Below are 22,078 nucleotides of genomic sequence, written 5' to 3' on the forward strand. Positions count from 1 at the left end.
AGCACGCTGCGGTAGAGCCAGAGGAGGGACTGGCAGCCCCCTTGCTTGCCTATACTTGGAGATGATTCTAGTTTTTCCTTTCTTGTCACTGGGGGCGGGGAGTGGTCACTAAACCCTTAGACGCCTATAAATCTGTTGGTGGTGCCAACTCCTGATTGCGACAGAGACGTTGTCCAGTTTCACCTGAGGGCTGTCCAGAGTGGTCCTGTATCTGACAGTTTCAGGAGAGTTTCTACTCATATTTCCGGTTAGTATTGCTAGGTATATAAAGTGGATTAAAAACAAACAAAATTACTGCTTAATTCTGTATTTGAAATATTTGGATTCTGTCAACTTTTTCCTTTTTTTTTTTTAATGTTAAGTAGGCTCATCAAACTATCACAGCAGCAGCAAATTTCACAAATACTGTTTTTGCATCATTCACAGATGTGGAGGACTGCCCAGGTGACTGGGAGAGCCGGAAGGATGTGGTTCTCATAGACTCACTGTTCATCATGGACCAGTTTAAAGCTGCAGAGAGAATGAATATTGGGAAACCACACACAAAGGACATTGCAGAGGTGACCGCTGTGGCCGAAGCCGTCCTGCCCAAGGGCAGTGCTCGGATCAGCACTGCGGTGAGGCGCTGCGCTTTCATGGGGGCGGTGTCTTTGTGAGGCAGGGAAAAGGCTTCCTACTTGCAAATGAGCTCTTTATCCCTAACTGAAGAAGTTGTCAGAGAAAGCAATATTGATCTTTCTTTTCCTGTTGTCTGTAGATCATTTCTGTGTCTTTCCAGTAGGCTTATTGTGGGACTGATTAGATAGACTTCACTTTGGAGAAAAAGTTCTAATGATTATTTTGAGAAGAAGTGCTTATTTGGCCTGTCTGTCACTGCAGGTGAAGTTGAACGCCCCGTCTCTGTTGTATGGTGCACTCAGAGATTACCAGAAGATTGGCCTGGACTGGCTGGCCAAACTCTACCGGAAGAATCTCAATGGCATATTGGCAGATGAAGCTGGGCTTGGTAAAACAGTGCAGATCATTGCTTTCTTTGCCCACCTAGCTTGTAATGAAGGTAAGAGCTTATTGTTTTTGAATAGTACGTATTTGCTAAGACTGAACGGTAGACAGTGCATCTGGCCTGAGGGTGGGGAGTGACGTTTTTTTCTCTCCTCCTTTGCTCTGTTCCGGTCCAGGACCTTAAATAACAGGGCTCAGAAGTGCTCATTGCATGAACAAACACAAAACCCCTTCACAGTTAACACTAGATCGAGTAACTCATTGTTATTCAAAATCTAATGTAAGGGGCTGGCCCCGTGGCCGAGTGGTTAAGTTCGCTCGCTCCACTGCAGGCGGCCCAGTGTTTCGTTAGTTCGAATCCTGGGCGTGGACATGGCACTGCTCATCAGACCACGCTGAGGCAGCGTCCCACATGGCACAACTAGAAGAACCCACAACGAAGAATACACAACTATATACCGGGGGGCTTTGGGGAGAAAAAGGAAAAAATAAAATCTTTAAAAAAAAAAAAAAAAAACAAAATCTAATGTAATATGAGACCCACCAGGGGGTGACTAGGCTTTGTAACTTCCGGTGTTCCACTGCTGATCAGCGTGTGGACAGCAGAACAGGTGGCACAGCATCTGTGCTTTCTGTGCATCGGCACGAGCCCGTGCCTGGACTCCCACCAAATGCTGGCCACGAGCTGGCTGGTACTTGTCCTCTGTGGCATGATGGGTAGCGCACTTCCCTGGCCCACCCCTGTGTTCCTTCTGCTGCGGTGACTCATGCCCCTCCTGTCTCTCCTGCTGGATCCTGCTGCCCAGTGGTGCTTCTGCTCCACTCTCTGGTTCCTTAGGGAGCCGCCTAGTGCCATGTGAGGGCTCGGCAGCTGAACAGCAGTGGAGAGATAGAGTGCCCGCCATCTCTGTGGCAGGCTGTGCCCTTCACTCCAACTGCTTCCTCACCCCTTGACTCTTTCAACTCGAACTTCGTTGGTCCAGGGCCCCAGCCTCTGGGTGTTCAGGGATCAGCCCCCACTCACTGCCCTCTGCTTGGCCTGTGGGTCAGGTGCCCACCTCGCCCCCAACTCTGCACCTGCGGGGCCTGTAGAGGAGCATACACTTTGTGTCTCTAACACAGTACAGGGTCTTAGTCTTCCTCTTGCAAAAGAAATGTCTGAAAAGCACATTGGGATGAGTTGTTGAAGCTTACATTCCAATCCAAATTTAAGTAGGCTCCTGGGTAGCCACAGAGAAAAATGGACACGTTACCTTGTTCTTATGTTGGAGTGTCCGAAGGAAGGAGGGGACTGTTTACATTAGGAGGGAGTTGGCGGCCTGACTGGGTTGGATGGAAACAAGGGAAACGCAGTAGACCTGTGAGATGGGAGGACAGAGAGGGTGGGGGTTGTTCCTTCCCCCAAGTGCTGGTTTCTTCCTCCCGTCCCTCCAGGTTGTTAGACGGTTACCTTAGCACCCTTAGTAAGGCATTCTGTGCGCCTTTATTTAAAAAGCTTAATCAACCTCATGATCAGTTTTTAAACACAAACGGATCAACTTCTGGGTTCCTATTTTCTTGAATTAGTTTGTTTCTGTTTTTTGACCCAGTGTCACAGAGTTTTAAATATATTACTTTAAAATAAAATAGATTTCAATATATATAGTTACTTCAAGATGGAAAAACCACTTTGCCGTATTATTTTATTAAGTGAAAAAGTGAAGGCAGCCTACCCTTCCGAAAATAGGGGATTTTATTTCATTACTTGAGCAGATGAATGAATCATTCATTTCATAGGTATTTACCTCGTGCCTAACCCATTCCTGGTGCTGTTTTCAGCACTGAGGGTACAGCTGTGAACAGAACCAAGCCCCCACCTGCAGGAGGCCCTCACGGGCACAGATAGTGGATCTGGAATAAGATACCTTGAAGAAAGTCCTGGCAGGACAAGGTGCAGGGGGTGGGGGGAGCAGGGGAAGCCTCTTGCATAGCAGGCGAGCAGAGACCCCAGAAAACTGTGGCCATCCTGAGCAGGGGACCCAGGGAGATGGGGCATGGATGCAGAGGCTGAAGGGGCAGCTGGTCTGTCCATGGAACAGCGCTGAGGCTGGTATAGCAATAGGAGTGCACAAGGCCAGGAAGGTTGGCAAGGCCGACTATGGTGGGAGCTTTGCAGGCAGCGTGTGGGCCTGGCTCTTCCTCAGTGCCTATCTGCATTAGTACAGGTGTCTGAGGAGTCACTCAGTCAACTTTGTGCTGGGAACAGACTTGGAGGGCCAGTCGTTAGGAAGTTCACCATGTAGTGGGAGAGGTGGGTGGCTGGGACTGGGAGAGAGCAATGGTCAGGTCCTGATGTGCTTTGAAGGAAGAGCAGGTGGGCAGTGTGCTGCTCATTCTGCTTCTCCACTTGGATAGACCATGGCCACTTCAAGCTGAGTGTGTTCCACCTTGGATGTGGCTCGCCTGCTTGTCCCTCACTCCATGCGGCCCAGTCCGGTGTCCTTGCATTCGTCATCACCGTGTAAGCAGAAAACCAGAGTTCACCAGTCCGGCAAGAGTCGTGGAGCTCACTGGAGGAGACTTCCAGCTGGAGAGTTCTGAGAAATGCACACAAAATTAAAATTGCTCACAAACTCACCACTTTTTTTTTTAAGTAAGAAAATAGCAGTCTGCCCCTGTCCACTTGCCTCCATCCCCAGTGGTGACCACTCAGGACAGTCTAGTGTGCGTCCTGCCTGGCCTCGCCCACGTGTGGACGGACGTATTTGGAAATGCATGTATAGGTGCTTTGTTCCTCTCCAAAAATGCAACAGTGTGTTAAATGCTGGTTTTGTTTTTTTTTTAAATCTTGTTTTTCATTGGGGGGAAAATGGCATCTGGGGTTGATTTGCATTTCCCTGCTCGTGAGGTTGTGCCTCTTAAAAAGTTTATTGTCTACCTATTTTTTTTCTTTGTGAAATTTCTGTTCACATCCTTCTTTGTTTTCCACTTGGGTGGTTCTTGTTAAGAATTGGTAGTGATGCTTTGCGTATGAGCAGTAATGGCCAGAGATGTGGCTACTGCAGATGTTTTTTCCAGGTCTGCTGTTTCTGTCTTTTAACTTGGTTTACGTTTCATTTTAGTAGAAAGATTGAAATTTGTTAGGTGTGTATTACTCTAATAATTTGAAAAACCCTATTTTTCAGAGGAATGAAATTACAACCATATAATTTGGGGATGGTTTGGGTGTGTTGGGACTAGAGTTTGGAACCCGCCATGGGCACGAGCCATGGGAGCCGGAAGCCTGCATATGCTGCAGGAATGCGACTGCCGGCGGGCTTGAGAAGGCCTCGGGGCTCCGAGTCAGAGCGCTCAGTCTGTGGCTCTCTTCACTTTCGGAGCATTGTTTGTTGTAGATGAGAATTCTTCCCCATGCTCACAGGGGGAGTTAACCATGTTTTTGAATAAATGTTCATTTTATTTGGTAGTCACTCATTCAGCAGTTCTTTGCTGAGTGTCTCCTATGTGCCAGGCCTCGAGTCCCGTGGCAGCAGGACATGGGAGCTGAGGAGGAGCCTGTCCCGATTCTGATGGTTGTAAGGTAGACAGGACACCTGTGCATCCTACCTGGATGTCTGCTTCAGTGTCACACACTGGCACTTCCCACATGTACTCACTAAGCTCTGATCAACACAGCACCGGGTGCCTGGACTTGACAGATGGTTTCAGTTAAAGAGGAAAATTCTGTATCTTCTTTCCTTTATAGGCAATTGGGGTCCTCATCTTGTCATTGTGAGAAGCTGTAACATACTCAAGTGGGAGCTCGAATTGAAGCGATGGTGTCCTGGGCTCAAAACCCTTTTATATGTTGGCAACCATAGAGAACTCAAAGCAAAGAGACAGGTATTTTATTTTAAACATGAAATAAAACCCATCTTAATTTCTACAGAAGACAAATTTCAAAATGTTAAGACATGCTTATTAGTGTAATTGTCATAAATCACTTATTTGTGAGATTCCAGACCTTTGAGTTGTTCCTAGATTTGGAGCCCCTTGAAAGTACACTACACTTGAAAAACTGGTCACTACTTGCAAGGAGGGTCGCAGGTGCAAAAGGCTGCATTCCACAGAGGGCTCATTTTCACTTCCCAGAAAATGAGAGAATTTCCTTCCAGAACTAAGTGGTCTCTGGAGAGGCTGCAGTTCTTTTTAACTGTAGGCCCGTTGACTATTACAAGCATAAACGGAAGTTATGATGAGTCTTGAGTTCTGAATTACAAATCCTTATAATTCCCATGGAAATGTTTATTAGGAATGTCTGTAACATATAGATAAACTTGCAAAACAAATCTGGACTCTTTCTTTTTTCCACCCAGTAGTCTCTAGTGCTAGATTCTAAGTAAAACTACATTACAGATCACAGGTTTTCATTGAAGATAAAATTCTGGCTCATCATTAGACTCTATTGTGTTGAGTAGTATTTACTGGATAAGTGAGGACCTTGAGACGTGGTTTCTTTTACCGTCTCTGTTATTAACTGTTTAAAAAGCTTATAACGCAGTCACTGGCAACATACATCTTCACCTTACCGTCGTCTTCTGAATACATTTCCCTCTCAGATTGTGCACTATAAAAGCTAGTCCCACTTCAGGATACTCTGTGATAATCTTATTTCCAAAGACAGTTGTTCATGCCTCCAAAGCAGCTTCTTAGTTTGTCTATACAAGTGCTTTAGACTCCTAGAGGAAAACATCATAAAACTATAAACTCAACCATTTTCTGTGCAGTAATAAGCAAGTTACTAAGAAAAATGAGTAAAGTCATTATGGGTGGGAATAGGCTAATTCAGTGGCGAAAAGTTTCAAAAGAATTCCCCAGATTATTTATTCCAAAGAAGAAATGAGAAGACGGTTGAGACTTTGTTTCATGTGCTGCAGGAGTGGACTGAGCCCAACAGCTTCAACATCTGCATCACATCCTACAAGCAGTTCTTCAGGGGCCACGCCTGCTTCACGCGGGTGCGGTGGAAGTGCCTGGTCATAGACGAGATGCAGCGCGTGAAGGGCATGACCGAGAGGCACTGGGAAGCCGTGTTCACCCTGCAGAGGTCTGACCCGCCACCCAAGTGTTGTGTGCTAGCCTCTCACCATTGAGTGTTCTGTGTTGTTGTTGTTGCTGTAAAGATTCTTTTGAAGAAATTTAGGTAATTACACTCACACAAAATTGCCTTTCGGCTATAGGGACTTCCCCTTCCCCTTTGGCATAGTGCCTGCGGCTGAAGAGATCCAAAGCGTTCATTTAATTCAGCCCAGTTCTTCAAGGCATGTGTACATTTACCTTAGTTTCGTAAAATTGTCATTGTCTCTTTTCTTAAACATCTTTGGAGAAAGCGATTCTGCCCCTAGCTTTGTGTGTTTGGAATTTTAGATGTTGTCTCTCATTTTGTGTACAGCCAGCAGCGTCTGCTTCTGATTGATGCACCCCTGCACAACACCTTCCTGGAGCTGTGGACCATGGTGCACTTCCTCATTCCGGGCATTTCCAGACCCTACCTGCGTTTCCCTCTAAAAGCCCCTAATGAGGAAAACCAGGACTACTACCATAAAGTGGTCATACGGTTACATCGGGTATGTGTGGCTTTGTGATTTCAGTTGAGTCATTAAAGTACACGTGACTGAGTGGAAATGTGTAATGACATTGTTTTTGGAAAGGAAACAATCATTTTCTTTTTTTTTTTTCAGGTGACACAGCCATTTATTTTGAGGAGAACTAAAAGAGATGTGGAAAAGCAACTGACAAAGAAATATGAGCACGTTTTGAAGTGCCGCCTTTCTAATCGACAAAAAGCCCTGTATGAGGACGTCATTCTGCAGCCTGGGTAAGGGCAGGATCTCGCATGTCCTTTCTCACCCTCCCTGGCTTAAGGGGCAGAGATGCCTTCTGTGGGGACAGGTGTCTGGAGCTGGATGCTGCGCTCTCACCAGGCTGGTGGGCTCTGCGGTTTTTTGGAGATTTCTGCTTCTCTCGAGCTTGTTGTGGGCCGTCCCCTCCCTGGACCTGTCGTGTCTCTGGAACCTCTCCGCTTGCCTTCTCAGAGGTTCTGCTCCTGCGTAGCTAACCCAGGGGGAGCATGGCATCCCGTTCCCTCTCTCTCCATTCACTGGAGTAGTCTTGCAGTGTTTTAGTTTAGATTCCCACAGGAGACACATTCTGATTGACCAGCTCTTCTTTTCACAACCACACATAGGACCTTGGACTTCAGGCCAGCTGGGGCCTGGCAGGAAGGCTGTGTGCTGTATATATACGGGCAGAATGTCCTAGAGTGAACGTGCCAGGCCAGGCGGCTGCTGACACTCTACGACTTCTGTCTGTCCAGGAACACCCTCCTGCGTGGTACCTGCACCTACATGTGGATCCTAAAAGTGTGGGGTTCCCTTGATCCTCTCACGTGACCTGTTTGGCTCTTTGCATTATGCTCTCCATTTTTCTGATTTTATATTGAAAAAAATATTAAACACGAATTAAAGTTTTGAAAATTTTAAGTATATTTGTACTCAGTATTTATAGCCACTCTGTGTCTCCTTGTGGGCAGTGGAGAAAAATCACACAGTGTCCACCAGTTTCACCACAGACTCAACCTCAGAGGCCTAAATGGGGGCTCAGCATTCCAGAACAAGCTCCTAGATTTCCGTATCAGGTGACTGACAGACGGCTCACCTGGCTCACCTTGGCTCACGTGTTCCTGCTACTTGTGGGAAGGAACGTGGTGGCCTGGTGAGTTGGCCTGAGGCGGCAGATGCAAGTCATCACGGGGCACAGACAGTGTGGGAGGGACCGAGGTTCTGGAGGGAGGTGGTGTGAGGCCCGGGCACAGACAGTATGGGAGGGACCCACATTCTGGAGGGAAATGAATGTAAAGGCCAGCCCCTCCATTAGATAGCTGGGTTGCCTGGGCACAACCTCTTTGTTCTTCATCTTCTTATATAAAATGAGGGTAGTTATTGTGGGGTTGTGAGGATTATGTTATTAAGCGTATAAAATTGTCAGAATAGTGTCTGTACATAATAAGCCTTCAAAAAATGGTTTTTCTATTAATTCATGCTTGCTTTATAGGGTTATGTGTGGAAGATTTTAGAACAGAATGTAAGTATGCATTAATAGCCATGTGTACGATTTCTTAGTCCTTGACAAACTGCATTGATGATGCTACAGTCAGTTGATTGTTTCACTCAAAAACCGCATCCCCTCACAACAAAACATCCTTCCTGAACATTGGGGAAACCATGTGCATGAGCAGAAAACTGCAGTATTGTTAAAGCTTGGGTGTCAGTCATATCTTTGAGTAGATGAGTTTATAAAGAATAAGTTTCAGTGGAGAGAATTGTGGCTTATGGAGAGACAGGTCAAACACCAGCGTGTAAGGGACTCATGTGGAGTCAGGGGCACCTGCCCACTGCCGAGAACAGTGTTCTCAGGACATCTGGTCCGTCAGTCTTTGGTGGTATGTCTTGGGACGTGGTTGGTTTACACTTCAGGATGATGACGTCAGTCCCACTCGTTGAGTGTGGGACACTCTCCATCTGCTGGTAGTAGAGGCTCCTGGATCTGGGAGCCACTGGTGATAGTAGATCCTTGATTGTTCTGTGGCATTTGCTCCTGATGGAGCTGCAGGAAGAGTCTCTCCCTCCTTATGTCCACGTCCCTCTTTCTCCCTGAGCCTTTCAAGTCAGTGGGAGGTGTTGAGCATCCCTGCGTTTGACCTCACAGTACCTCCTGATAACTCACTTTCTAGGGTGCTGCCAGGCATGGCTCGTTGCACGTTGATATAATGGTCTTGAGGTTCTTGAGTGGGCTCTGAGCGCCACTATTGGTCTGTACCTTCCCTTCCTCTCTGAGGTGACTGTGTCATATGTTCCTACTGCCTTATTCTTGCCCACTTCTCAGCAGACCTTGGCTCTTCCCTCCTTGTCGGAGAGCCCTGCAGACCACCTATGTTTATACCACCACCTCCTGGTTTCTGTGACCAGTCCCTGCAGTGGGCTCTGAGTGCCATCCCTCAGGAACCTCCATTTCCAGTGTTGTTGATCTTTCTCCTGTTTCCAGCCTCATTCTGAAGCAGATCCTTTGTTGCAGGCCTCTTGAGGACAGAGGCTCATCTTTAAACTCTCCCCTGCCCTCTCCCCTTCTGTTCTCCAGAGCCAAACTTGTAGGGCTGTCGGTATGCCTGTCTCCACTCCCTTGTCTCCACCCCTGCTCTGTCTCCACTCTGGCCCATTTCATCACACTGAGAATTGCCTGTGCTGAAGCTCTGGCGACTTCTGGGGTGCTCGACCTGCTGTGCTGCTTCGCGCTCAGCTCTGCTCTTGTCTGCAGCCGTCTAAGTTGACCACGTCCTCCTGTGGCTGCTTATCTGTCCCTTGAGCACTGCAGACTGTACAACACTGTACAGACCTGCTCCAGGATGGCTCCCCCAAACCTGGTTTTCTTCTAGGCTTTCCTCTTCTAGGATGTGGTACCTTGTTGGCACAGCTACTCAACAGAAACCTGGCCGTTCTCTCTGTCACCTCCTCATGCCTCTCCTCTCTTCCCTCCAGTCTTCTGCCTCTGCTCCTGAGTCTCTGCAGACCAGCTGGCCCAGCCCTTCTTCCTGGCCTCCCCAGCTCCGTCCTGCCTTACCTGTTGGCTTTGCTCTGCTCTCTTTCCATTGCCCTTCGTGGTGGTCCCCCTCTTCCCAGGGGTCTCCACTTGAACTTTCCAGAGCACCCCATGCTGCATCCCCTGTGTTTCCTGTGCAGTACTGGCCAGATGTGCGGTTAGATCTGCATGTCTGCCTGCTTCTCTGACCCACAGGCTTATGGCCCAGCATTTCCACGAGAGGGGACGGGTAGACTCGCTCTGTCTGATGGGTGTCAGAGTTGGCGTCCCCCACAAGAGGGGATGAGTGGACTTGGTTTGTTTGATGGGCCTCAGGGTCCACGTCCCCCAAGAGGGGACGAATGGCCTCACTCTCTGATGGGCTCTCACCCTGCACTTTGAGTGCCTTCCTTCCTCGGTCAGATGCCTGCCACTTCTTCCCAGTACTCATCACAGTTGGGCTGAAGTGCATCATTGCTGCCGTTTTAGAGTGTCGTCTTCCCACTGGCAGTGGAGGCGGGGAGAACTGTGCCCACATCTGCCCACCCTCCCTGACTCTTTGGCTTCCTGTCCTGTTTCCCAGGAGCCAGGAGTGAGTCCAAGGATCATAACCACCTCGAGGGGAATTCAGACTTTGGTGTTCTCATGTCACTAATTTATTAACCACATCTGGGGAGAACCTGCCAGTTGTGTGTTTCTGGAGTTAGCAAACTAAAGGGCGAGGAGTCCTGACTGGCCTAGACACATACTGATATTAATGTTCGTGTCTCTTCTCGAGAGCAGAACGCAGGAAGCGCTGAAGAGCGGGCACTTTGTGGATGTGCTGAGCATCCTCCTGAGGCTGCAGCGGATCTGCAACCACCCCGGACTGGTGGAGCCCCGGCTCCCAGAGTCGTCCTACACGGCGGGGCCGCTGCAGTACAGCTCGGCCTCCCTCATCCTGAAGGCGCTCGACAGAGACTCCTGGAAGGTAAGGCGAAGATTCAGGAAGGTACATCTCTACTTGACGTCTGTGCCCAGCACGTTATCCTGAGAATGCTTGTGAGAGGTTGGTTCCAACAAACCCTTGTCCTGGAGGTCCACATGCCTCTCATGCACTAACTGAGGGGCTTTGGGTGGAGTGTCCCCCTCTGTGGAACGGGGATAATCGTGTACTTTCTGTCACTCTGTGTGAAACATACAGTCCATGGGAAGAACCTCATCTTGTACCTGGCACCCACAAGCTCAGTACGTTATTTTTTATTGTTTTCATTCATTTGTTCAACAAATATTTATCGACTCCCTGCTAGGTGCCAGGCATTTCCCTCGTCATGGGGACAGCGGTGAACAAGACAGCCGAAATCTCTGCTCCTCTGGAGTCTCCCTCCCTCTATCCCCGTCTGTCTGTTTATTTATCAATCAGTGACATTTTTATGTGTATAAAAAGACCTTTATTAAAATGTTAGTAATTTATCCTTAGGTGGTAGAAGTTTGGTTATTTTTTAAGCAAAAAAATATACTTGTATACCTTTTTGTGTTTAAATTTTTTGGTAGTGAAAATTATTTTTACAAAACTAAAATTTTTAAAAGGAAAGAAATTGGATCGTGTTGGGTGATATGGAACATAAGTATGCTGAACTTATGGGGTCTTGTCGAGGGCTGGAGGCTGCCATTCGCTTTCTGTAAGTTTGACCCACCAACTCAGGTGTCCACTCAAGGAGCCGGAGAGCTTACCCAGGCCCACCGGGCAGCGGGGCAGTGGGTGGGCTGACACCTGGTTCCCCTCTGCAGCCTTCCCCACTGCTGCTCTGCTCCTGCTGCAGCCCCTCCTGTGTGGGCGCCAGCTCAGAGGGCCGGGACCCGAGATCTCGCAAATGCTGAGAAATGGGAACCGGCTTTGTGACTTGTATAGGTTTGTGAACGTGTAGGGTGAGGACAGCAGGTCCTGGCTCTGCCTCACCAGCAGCACGGCCCTGGGTAGCCAGCCTGTCTTGGCTCCCTCAACACATAGGGAGGTTGTAAGGAGTGAGCCAGTTAATGTGTGTCATGATTTGAGAAGGGGCTGGGTGGTGGGCAGTTTGTACGTGCCGTGTCGGTGAGTTAGCATGATTAGTATTGTTCCTACCACTGTGATTACCACTGTTAATATAGGGATGTGTTTTTCATTGAATTAAAGAAAAATTGAGCCATGGGAAATAAAGATGATTCAGAGAGAGATTACTTTAAGGAATTAGAGGGGAGATGTTTTACAGATACTAATTTTTATGTTGTACTTTTCATTTTAAAAACAGCTTTATTGAGATAATTCATTATAAAAGTCACCCTTCTAAAGTGTACAGTTTTTTGGTTTTAGTATATTCAGAGAGTTGTGTAACCATCACCACTAATTCTAGAACATTTCATTACCCCAAAGAGAAGATCCGCATGGGTTAACTGTCACTCCCACTCCCCCTCCCCTCTCCCAGCCCCGGGCAGCCACTCGTCTGCTCCTGTCTCTCGATTCACCTATTCTGGCATTTCATGTAAATGAAATCATATAATATGTGGCCTTTCGTGTCTGACCAACTTCACTGATCATAATATTTTCGAAGTTCATGTTGTAGCATGTGTCAGATTTTTTTTCCCTTTTTAAGGCTGAATGATAAATATTTCATTGTATGGATAGACTACATTTTGTTTACCTGTTTATCAGTTGATAGACATTTGGGTTGTTTCTACATTTTGGCCATTATGAATAATGCTGCTGGGGATATTCATGTACCAGTTTTGTGTGGATGTAGGTTTCATTTCTCTTGGATACATGTCTAGGCCTGGCATTGCAGGGTCATTTCTTGATTCCATGTTTAACCTTTGGATGAACTGCCAGACTTTCCAAACCTGTGGCACCATTTCACGTCCCCACCAGTGTGGGCGAGGGTGTGGGAGGTTTCGCCTGCTGTCCGTCCCCTGATTGTTTTCATCCTTGTGGGAGTCAGGTTGCGTTTTGTTATTGAAGTCCACAGGAAGCACAAGTGGAGTGTGGAGTGTGCTGGGCATGTTGGGAAGTTGGCCCCAGCTGGGCACTCAGGCAGCGTGCCCTGAGGAATGGGCATCCCGAGGGTGCTGGACTGAGCGACGTGTCATACGTCCACCTCCACTTGCACCAGTGCACTTGGGTCGCTCCTCCACCCGCCTTCTCAACGAGGCCTAGCATCTTCCTGCTTCCAGACCAGGGTTTCCAGACTCTTCCCTCTCTCCTCTGCTGAGTCTAGTCTGTCTCTGAGTGCTGCCTTCTCCGTTCCCACTGCCATTTGAGATGACCAAGTGCCATCATTCCCATCTCAAAGTTGGGGGAGCCAAGGTACGTGGAGCGGCCTGCAGAGCCCAAGAGTGGGGTGCAGGCAAGGTCTTCAAGGACGCCTCTCAGGGAGACAGCCACATGGGGCTTGGTCTCCCCACATGGGAATATACTTTGATCGTTAGTCAAGTGTATTTTCTACTGCCTCATGTAGCAAATTTTTTTTTTCTACTCAGGAAACCGATCTTTCTATATTTGATCTAATTGGCTTAGAAAATAAAATGACTCGTCACGAGGCAGAATTGCTGTGTAAGAAAAAGGTGACGCGGAAACTCATTGAGGAGCTATTTGCTGCACCGCCCCCATCAAGCAGGCCGGTGGCCATCAGACTGAAGCCCAGCAGGTATGTGGTCCGGAGCATCACTTCCTGCTCACCTTGGCTCTGGCTGGGTCCTGGCTGGTTGTGAATCGGCCCCTGGGCCATGGGGTCCAGGTGACGTCTTCCCCCCTGAAAAGGGGCCTTGGCCACACAGCCCCTCAGGGAGAGCTGGGACCATCTGGTTTGAGTTTCACGTGAAAACCTGGGCTATAGCTCGTGAAAAGGAAGGCCAATCATCTCATTTGGTATCTGCTTCTGGAGATCGCCCAGATGTCCTTGGTCTCTGTGAGAGGAGCCCATTATAAATGGCAAGTGTGGACACTCCACACCTCTTGGGCAGGGCCGTGTGGCCACTCACCCGCCTGAAGAAGGGCCCTTTCATCATCTTTAAGGAGCACTGGGATTCGAGAGGGGAGGAGGCTGGGGACGAGGAGGTCAGGCTGGATCAAACCTGATGTGTGGTGTGATGGCCGTAGTCATGGGCAGATGCCTGAGTAGCGAGGCCAGAGGGTATACTGTGGCGTGGTGTTGTGGCCCTGAGGACAGGCAGAGGGCTCCATCCACTTTGACTGCAGCATGAGGACATCTGAAACAATGATTTTGCAGGTGCTGGGAAGCTGGGGGTGCAGAACATGTTAGATAATGAAATTGAAACATAAATGATTCAAGACAGGCTAAAGCTAGCAAGTTGGAAATAGGTGAAATCCTATGCTCAGGTTAAAAACGAGAAAAAAAATAGATATTTTAGAGAGAAAGGGGCCAGTTCTGTAAAGTGGCAGCCCTGTCTTATTGCCTTTTCTGCGTGTGGCTTCCCTGGGGACTTGGAACCGATCACTCTTGTTTTGTCTGCCTAGCCTGCACTCAGGGCCTGCAGCCCTCAGTTAAATACACAGACGGGGTAGCAAAGCTGCAGTCCTCCTGGGGCTGGCCCAGCTTCACTTAGTCTTTCTGTTGGCTGTTTCCACCTGTTGTGTTGCCACAGGGGTTTTGAAAATATAGAATCCCTGCCGTTACAGTTTTCCAGGTGAAAGGAATGTACAGAGCTTGTTGCACTGTGATAAAATCCGAGAACAGCAGCCGTGTGCGGATCCCCTTCTGCAGGTTTACCTGCTGTTGCCTGTGAGGTGCCTTGACTGTTTCTGTCATTACATGTACTGCCTGTGACCTCACTGTGCAAGCTGGCTAATCACTCCACTTTGCTCTTATTCTGGACAGTAGCATCATGAACTTTGTGAGTTAGACGCATTGTTTCTAGTCCACATTGATGGGAACTTCAGAGTCATGTTCCCCTCGTATCACCCAGGTGTCGGAGTGGATTTACCACTCTTGTGTCCTAAGTGTTGTCAGCACCTCCTCCAGAACCCATGATGAGCTTCTGTGCAGTATTTAGAAACCCCCTACAGCCCTTTAAACTGCCCTGGGAGTGGGAACCCCTCTTTGCTCTTGGGTGGTCCTGCACCCCCGAACCCCTTCCGGGCAGCCATAACCCCCAAGTCTCAGCCATGCTCGTGTCTTCTTGTCTACACAAATGCCGTCTAGGTTGTTTCAGCCTGTACAGTATGGCCAGAAGCCCGAGGGTCGCACTGTGACTTTCCCCAGCACACATCCACCCCGGACAGCGACCTCCGCCACCGCCACTGCCGCTCCACAGGGCCACATTCGAGGACGGCCACCAATCGCCACGTTCTCTGCAAATCCGGATGCAAAAGGTATGCCTCCTGTGGTGTCATGTTCTCGGCGTCAGTAATGGTTTCTGTGGAAGAAGTTCCTCGCACTTTTCCTTGCCCCTCTGGACACGTGACCGTTCCTCTGAGCAGGAGCAGGAGTGGACTGTCTGCTCTGGCTCTGCCGAAGAGACCTTGTGTAGTTCTCCCATGAGTGTTAGGCTTTTTTATTTCTTTAAACTGGATTTTTTCCCTATACAAGATGTTCACTCTTAGTCAAGCCACTGTTGATGTGATGATGAAGATGTACGTTGGCAGAAACGTTTTCTTTCATGTAGGGAAATGCACGTCAAGGTCGTTGACGAAACTTGTGAGGAAGTCTACTCTTGTTGTGTTTTGTGCCACCATTTCAGCGTAACCTGATCATTACTGTGAAAGAGGACAGGGTTAAACGGCAGCAAAGTTAACGAAATTAGCATTCTGCTCCTAGCCACGGGGTCCTCAACGTCAGTCCACTGTGTTTCTCTAAGATCTACGTAAGCGTCCAGACAGCACTGCTTTGCTGCAAGAGCTCCTTGTACAGCTCGGGGTACTCTGTGTGGTTAGGAAGTGGCTTCTAATTGACGCTCACATTTGAGTGGGCTGACTGGTAACATTCCATTTACTCCAGAATGTACTGGGTAGCCTGCTGATGAACTCAAAGTGAAATGAGTTAACAACAGATAAAAACTTGTATTTCTCTCACTCTATAGACATTGGCCCCCCCTCTTTTCTTTAGAGAGGGCTTCGCATTTGAGAGATGGTATGAAATAATGTTTGTTTTATTTCTTTAAAATTATTAAGAACCTCTAACAGCTTTGCACAAACAAACCTTATTGATTGCAGCGGGAGCAGCCCCGTTTCAGACCTCTCAGGCTTCCACCGGTGCTCCGAGACACCAGCCCGCCTCGACCTTCAGCACAGCACCTAGCCCAGCCCATCCTGCGAAACTGCGGGCCCAGACCACTGCCCAGGCCTCCGCCCCGGGCCCGCCCCAGCCCCAGCCCCAGGCCCCCTCGCACCCGGCCGGGCAGAGTGCGCTGCCTCAGGGGCTGGTGCTCACCTCGCAGGCCCAGGCGCGCCTGCCTAGTAAGTGGCCTCGCCTCTCCCAGTTCTGCCACCTCTTTACCACAGGCAGCTGTGTTCAGATCAGTGGTGTTTGAGGGGCCTTGCTGTCCGCTCCCTTTGTCTCCCCTAACCCCATGCCTGGTGCTGCCTTTCGCCATGCTGTTGTTTCTGGCCCTAAATCTGCAGAGGGAGGGCTCCCCTCCAGGGCCGGTGTCCAGGGCCTTGTCCTTTCTCTTTCCTTTCTCCTGATCCCCGTACGTCACTCTGCTTTCTTCCTGCACTTGTGCCCTGCCTCACTGTGCTGATTGTCGCACTTTTAGTGTTTGCCAAGGTTTCCTTCCATCAGCCACAAGGGTCACCTCGGGGAGCAAATGGGAGTAAAACAAGCCAGCAACTTGTTTGCCAGCCGTGTGAACTAGCGTTCAGTTTCTGAAAACCATGACTTCGTTTAGTCTCTCACTTATCACCAAATTTAAACCTGGAGTGAATTATTGTGTGACTAAGGCATTTTGTAATAAATAGGTCAATGACTAAAATGTTATCTTATTAAATTTTTTTGATAGAGCTTTTTATTGTCATCAGTGCAATTAGCATATTTCTGATTCTTATATGTACCCCTGTTCATTCTGATGTAGAAAGTACCGTTACTGAAACTATTATGGCCTACATCATTTTTCAGACGCCACCTTGAGCACTTTATTTGTTGTTGTAGCAAGTTGTGTGGAGGCCTTTCTGGAAAGATGAGGGAGAGAGGCAATGTCATGAGGAGACGCTGAGTGCAGGCTAGTTTTCTCTCATGACAACCTTGTCTTCCATTGCCAGCAAATAGTAGTTATTCTAGTTAGTTGCCCAAAGGAGGAAGCACTTGTATATGTTCCATTTCTGTTTGCCTGGGGTAGGAACTCTGGGCTGTGCCCCAGGAGCTGTGCTTGCGGGGCATAAAGTCAGCCAGGCCGCCCTTCAGTCTCACGCCTTCACCGAGGGCTGATGGGCCCTTCAAACTTCACACACAAATCTCTGCATCTCCTTTTATCATTTTCCCTTCCTCATTCATGGTTTCTGTGGGAAAGGTAATTTTGGGTATTTTTCTAGTCTTCTGTAACTGTTGTCTTTATAGAATCTCTAATAATTCTGGTGTGGGTTTTCTTGGGAGGAACATTTAGACTCGCATAGCGACTGTTTACACTTTGAAACCTGCTGCTGAGTTACAGCTGGAAGGCAGTGCCTTTTTGGGTTAGGTGTGGGTGACCCCGTCTGAGGTATGCTTTCAGCAGTGCTAAGTTTCTCCTCACAGGACACGTAGATGGCATCCTACGACCTAGTTCAAATTAGTGTGAAACTATATCTTAAAGCTACCTTTGTGTGATGTGTTTGTGTACTTAAGTACAGTCCCAAGTTTTGAGAAGATCGTGGGTGTAATTGAACCTAGTTCTTTTCTTTTATAGCTCTAGTGATAAAATCTTGTTTACCTCTGTGAGCTGAATTGGACGTGTACTTTTTCACATTTTGAAAGTTCTCTGAAGAGTTGATATGAGAGTTTGAAAGTATATTACAAACAGATTTCTCGTTTTTGATGTTTGAAACTTTTTTATTGGTTGGAAAGAAAAGTAAAGTATTCTTTAATAGTTTGGTTAGTTATGTTAATATTTGATATCTAAAATCTCTACCAGTTATGATTAAGTAAGTGAAACATTAAAATTTGATTTTAATTATCTTCTCTTTTCTGTTAAAAAAGTTATTTTCTGAAAGTGTTAGAAAGCAATACCCAATAAATATTTCTCTGATACTTCAGTTTACAATAGACAGTCATTCCATGTGACAAGTGATTGTCAGTATAGTAATTGCAAAGTTTTCCCCAAAGTCTTAATTCCTTTTTCTGCGTTTCTGCAGGTGGAGAGGTAGTCAAAATAGCCCAGCTGGCTTCCCTTGCGGGACCGCCAAGTCGAGTCGCCCAGCCAGAGACCCCTGTGACGCTGCAGTTCCAAGGGAACAAATTCACCTTGTCACACAGCCAGCTCCGGCAGCTCACAGCTGGCCAGCCCCTGCAGCTACAAGGTAAAAGACGGCTAACTCATTGTGACAGGTGAAGAACTCAACTGCAGGTAGTTTGCAGGCAGAGCCGTCCCAGGCCTGACTCCTCCCCGTGTAGCTGTGATTTGGGCCTGTTAGCTCCTTTAAGCGCAGTTGCTTTACTTGGAAATGGCCTTAATGAGTCTTGCCTTATAGGGTGTTTAGTGGACTAGTGAGATAACATACATACATCATGTGGTTGCCTGGTACTTGATACATGCTAAAGAGATGATGGTAATTTTTTAATAAAATCTCTCTTTTGAAAAATGTTTCCTATTTTTAAAATCAAAATAGAAGTATTTGCTACTTTCTAATTTTAGTGTGAGACAAATTGCCCTAAAAATGCCAAAGGACCAGCACTTTGTGTAGAAGTCATGTTCTTTATATATACAGGTTTTACAATTTTAACTCCTAGACCAAAGCCTCCTAGGCCTTTGGCTGAGAACGATATGTTCCTGTAGTAATTGCTTTTCGAAGAAAATGAAGGGATGCTATTTAAGTAGCATGTTAGTATTAATCCTTAATGATTACATGGCAGCACTTTAGTCATTTCAGTCCCTCTCACGGTAGGTTAGGATTCCAAGGTGGTGTCCGTAGCAGCCTCGGCTGGTGCCCTCCCTTAGCCGTCTTCCCAGGATGTGTTGTTCATGGCTCTTGTCAGGGGCGAAGGGCTTTGTTGTCAGCCAGGTCTGGGATGCCCTGCACCAGCTCTGGAGTCACATGCACATCAGCAGAGCAGAGGCACCCGGGAAGCTTGCTGCAAAGAAACTGTTTAATGTGGTTTAATTTCATATTTCTCCAGTTTTTTGACCAATGGGGTGAGGCCATCTGTTCCATTTCTGTTGAGCTCTAGTTGTGTAGAGCACACTGTGGGGCCTTTCCTCCAGAGAGTTAAGAAAGACTTAACCACACAAAAGCTGGAAAATGGCAAGCTCCTTAATTAGTGTCAGTAGAGCATTTGGCCTAAAAAACAAGTCTTTGGAAATTTCTTCATCTAGCATCCAGTTGGGTGGCAAGCACCAAAACATGATCTGGGAGCTGGGACCTTCCACCTATGACTGGCTTGGGGGTTTAGGGCCTCAAACACATGTGACACACCCTCAGCAGGTATCCATTGTGTCACCAGAAATAGGAATTGCAAGGAAGAGATGAGCTTTGTCTTGATTTTAAGCAAAATGACATTGTTCCTTAGAGTTTTCATTCATTGTGAATGAAATATTTTCATTTTTCTCCAAGTAACTGAACATTGCATTGCCTCGTTGGAGTAAATTTGATTTTGGAGTTTTGGTTATTGCCTTGTTTGTTTTTGTATATTTGGAAGTAGTGTAGCCTGTAGGTAAAAGGCGCACCCATGTGATTGCAGGTAGCGTTCTTCAGATCGTGTCTGCGCCTGGGCAGTCCTATCTGCGACCCCCAGGCCCTGTGGTGATGCAGACTGTGTCTCAGGCGGGCGCCCTGAATGCCCTGGGAAGCAAACCCCCGGCCAGCGGCCCAGGCCCTGCACCCGTGACCCCGCCAGGTGAGTGCTCAGGAAACAGACTTGGCTTTGAAGCTTCTTTCTGACTTTCTTCGCTTCTAAGGTAACTGCAAGATGTTTATGATATCTGCTGTGTGCCCCAGAACCTGCAAGTCCCATCTTTGGCCATCTCTGATTTCCACAGACGGGCTGGTATCAGCTTCGTTGGTTTTCTTTCTCTTTCGCTCTCAAAGGTGTTGGTTGAATATAATCAGCCTCCACTCACCTTAGATTTGGGATTTTTTTTGCTCTAACAAGAGACTTGGAATCATGAGAAATTTTGATTGTTAATGTCAAATATATTTCTCGAATGTGTGAGAATTTCCCCTGGGACAGGTAGTGGAGCCTGGTTCAGAGCCTTCTCCATCTAGCCCAGCCTATGCTGCTCCTCACCCATCCTGCAGCCTGCTTCCTGTCCTGCTCTCCCTGGGTGCACCCCATCTGTGGTGCCTGCTGAGGAGCCCACGGACTGAGCAGGCACTCAGGTCGAATTGACCTGTGGAAGCAGCAGGGAGCACTCCCAACCTGAATTCCTTGTCACCGCTCAGCCCCAGTCCGTGGATGGTGTGTGGCAAAGCTGGGGTGGGGCCTGTGTACCCCCTTCCCATTGGACTGTGCCAGTGGGATGCTGGAGGAGGCTGCAGGGCTGTCAGTGTTGCCCTGGCAGCAGTTCTGCATCCCAGCTGTGGCATGTGGTTCCACTTGCAGTGAGTTCCATTTTCCAGGTTTTCTCTCACTCTCCTAGAACCAGCAGCTGGCATCCTCCCCAGAGCTTAATAAATCCTGTCTTGTGGGCCTCGAGCTCCTGTGCCTGGCACCAGCCCCAGCCCCTAGGTTCTAATCACCTTGGCTCTTCCCTTTGCCCCCCTGAGGTGGATGTCTGACCCCAGAGCCCTTTTCAGTCCTCAGGTACCTCTTTCAGCAGTCTCCTGTGTGAAAGTCTCTGTCAGGACAAACAGCTTGGCCCTGCTGGTAGGAGCAGGCCGTGTGTCATCCTGGGGTGGTTCTGTCCTGGTCTGGAGGACAGTGCTGACTCCCTGGCCACAGGCAGTTGGGGTAAATGATGAAGGACGAAGGGCAGTGGAGTGCTGGGGTCCATATGGCTGCTGCACTGGTGTGATGGCAGTGAGGATGACCAGAGTCTGAGGTGTGTGGTGGGCTCCTCTGAGCACATGGGGCACTCACCAAAGGAGAGATAGACCCATGATGCTCAGATTAGATTGTCACCAGAGAGCAGGAATGCTTTGCTGGCAGTTCTGAATAATTTACACATTCCAGAAATGTGCTGGTGAAAGGTGATAGAGATCGTGCTCGTGGAGAATGAGGGTCTGGAGAGCGTGCCAGTAGGCTTGGTTTCCAACTCTTCACTTTTGCATTTGTAGTGGGTGTGCCTGGTCGAGTGGCAGTCAATCCCCTGGCTGCAGGAGACCCTGGAATGGCCTCCAAGCCAGCCTCTCCCATTGGAGGACCAACCCAGGTATGGTGCAGTACACCTGAACGCCATGGATGGGTGACAACCGCATGCATGGAAGTTGTTTTTCAGAAATTGCTTGTTATAAGAGATGGTTGTGATATCTAACAGCTTCTATGAGGCATCATCAATTTATGTGCCTTCCAAAATACATAGTCTCTCTGAATTAAAAAATTTTGATTTTAAAAACACATTTCTGAATAAAAGGAACGAAACTGGACTTTATAATTGCAAAAATCCCCTTTCACATTTTTTTATATTCTCGTACCTGCCTTCTAGATGTTAGAAATGCTCACAGTGTTTTGAGAAATACTTTTCACGTTGGCGAGGAAAAGAGTGCCACTTTTCTGTGCTTCCTTTCTGTCGCTATTTCCTGTAGAACCAGGACCTGTGTGTCCTAGTGTACCCTGTGCAGCAGTCACCATACATGAGGGGCCCCACAGGGTTTGGGGAGACCAGTAACTGGGCCTCTTGTTTCGCAGTAACCATTTACATCCTTGTTTTTGATAAAGGAGGAAAAGACCAGACTTTTGAAAGAGCGGCTGGACCAGATTTATTTTGTCAATGAACGGCGGTGTTCCCGCGCTCCTGTCTACGGCAGAGATTTGTTGGGGATTTGTTCCCTGGCTGGCAGAGAGCAGATGCCCTGGCTCGGGGCTTTGGATAGCAGTCACAGGAAGGGGGCTGGGCCAGCGAGCTGTTTCACGTCACCCTCCAAAAGTCAGAGGGACCTGATTCTGACGCTGACTCAACGTCAGGAATCCCTCCAGGATGTTATTGACAGGTAGGGTGGCCCAGTGTACAGATGTATTTTAAAGGTTTTTTACTCTCTGTATTGCACCCCAGCAACTATTGGTGTTGTTTTGAGGATGTTCATCTTATTCCCATAAGTTTCTCCCTGAGTTGTCTCTTGGAAGTCTGTTTTGCAATCACTCTGGGGGTCTTCAGCTTTGGTGTCAGACGGTCTCTCTGGGAAGCCTGCCACACCTGCAGGTTGATTTCTTTCTCTGTGGGTACTGGG

At 48.0% G+C, this 22,078-nt stretch overlaps 1 protein-coding gene across 48 annotated transcripts in view; it reads left to right on the plus strand.

Moving 5' to 3' along the window:
• EP400 (E1A binding protein p400) overlaps positions 1-22,078 on the plus strand; it is a 120,537-nt gene that overhangs the window by 45,949 nt on the left and 52,510 nt on the right. For 36 of the 48 annotated variants that reach the window (XM_070629353.1, XM_070629347.1, XM_070629362.1 and 33 more), the window contains 14 exons: positions 427-617; positions 880-1,057; positions 4,727-4,863; positions 5,898-6,067; positions 6,413-6,587; positions 6,702-6,838; positions 10,378-10,564; positions 13,087-13,253; positions 14,769-14,938; positions 15,779-16,021; positions 17,891-18,055; positions 19,434-19,589; positions 20,969-21,063; positions 21,570-21,841. In XM_070629353.1, the coding sequence (XP_070485454.1) occupies positions 427-617; positions 880-1,057; positions 4,727-4,863; positions 5,898-6,067; positions 6,413-6,587; positions 6,702-6,838; positions 10,378-10,564; positions 13,087-13,253; positions 14,769-14,938; positions 15,779-16,021; positions 17,891-18,055; positions 19,434-19,589; positions 20,969-21,063; positions 21,570-21,841 (2,443 nt within the window). The remainder of the gene's footprint in view (positions 1-426; positions 618-879; positions 1,058-4,726; positions 4,864-5,897; positions 6,068-6,412; positions 6,588-6,701; positions 6,839-10,377; positions 10,565-13,086; positions 13,254-14,768; positions 14,939-15,778; positions 16,022-17,890; positions 18,056-19,433; positions 19,590-20,968; positions 21,064-21,569; positions 21,842-22,078) is intronic. The other 12 variants (XM_070629374.1, XM_070629375.1, XM_070629370.1 and 9 more) reach the window with 1 other exon arrangement.

The sequence above is a fragment of the Equus przewalskii genome, chromosome 7, assembly GCF_037783145.1.
Source record: "Equus przewalskii isolate Varuska chromosome 7, EquPr2, whole genome shotgun sequence".
Classification (NCBI taxonomy): Eukaryota; Metazoa; Chordata; class Mammalia; order Perissodactyla; family Equidae; genus Equus; species Equus przewalskii.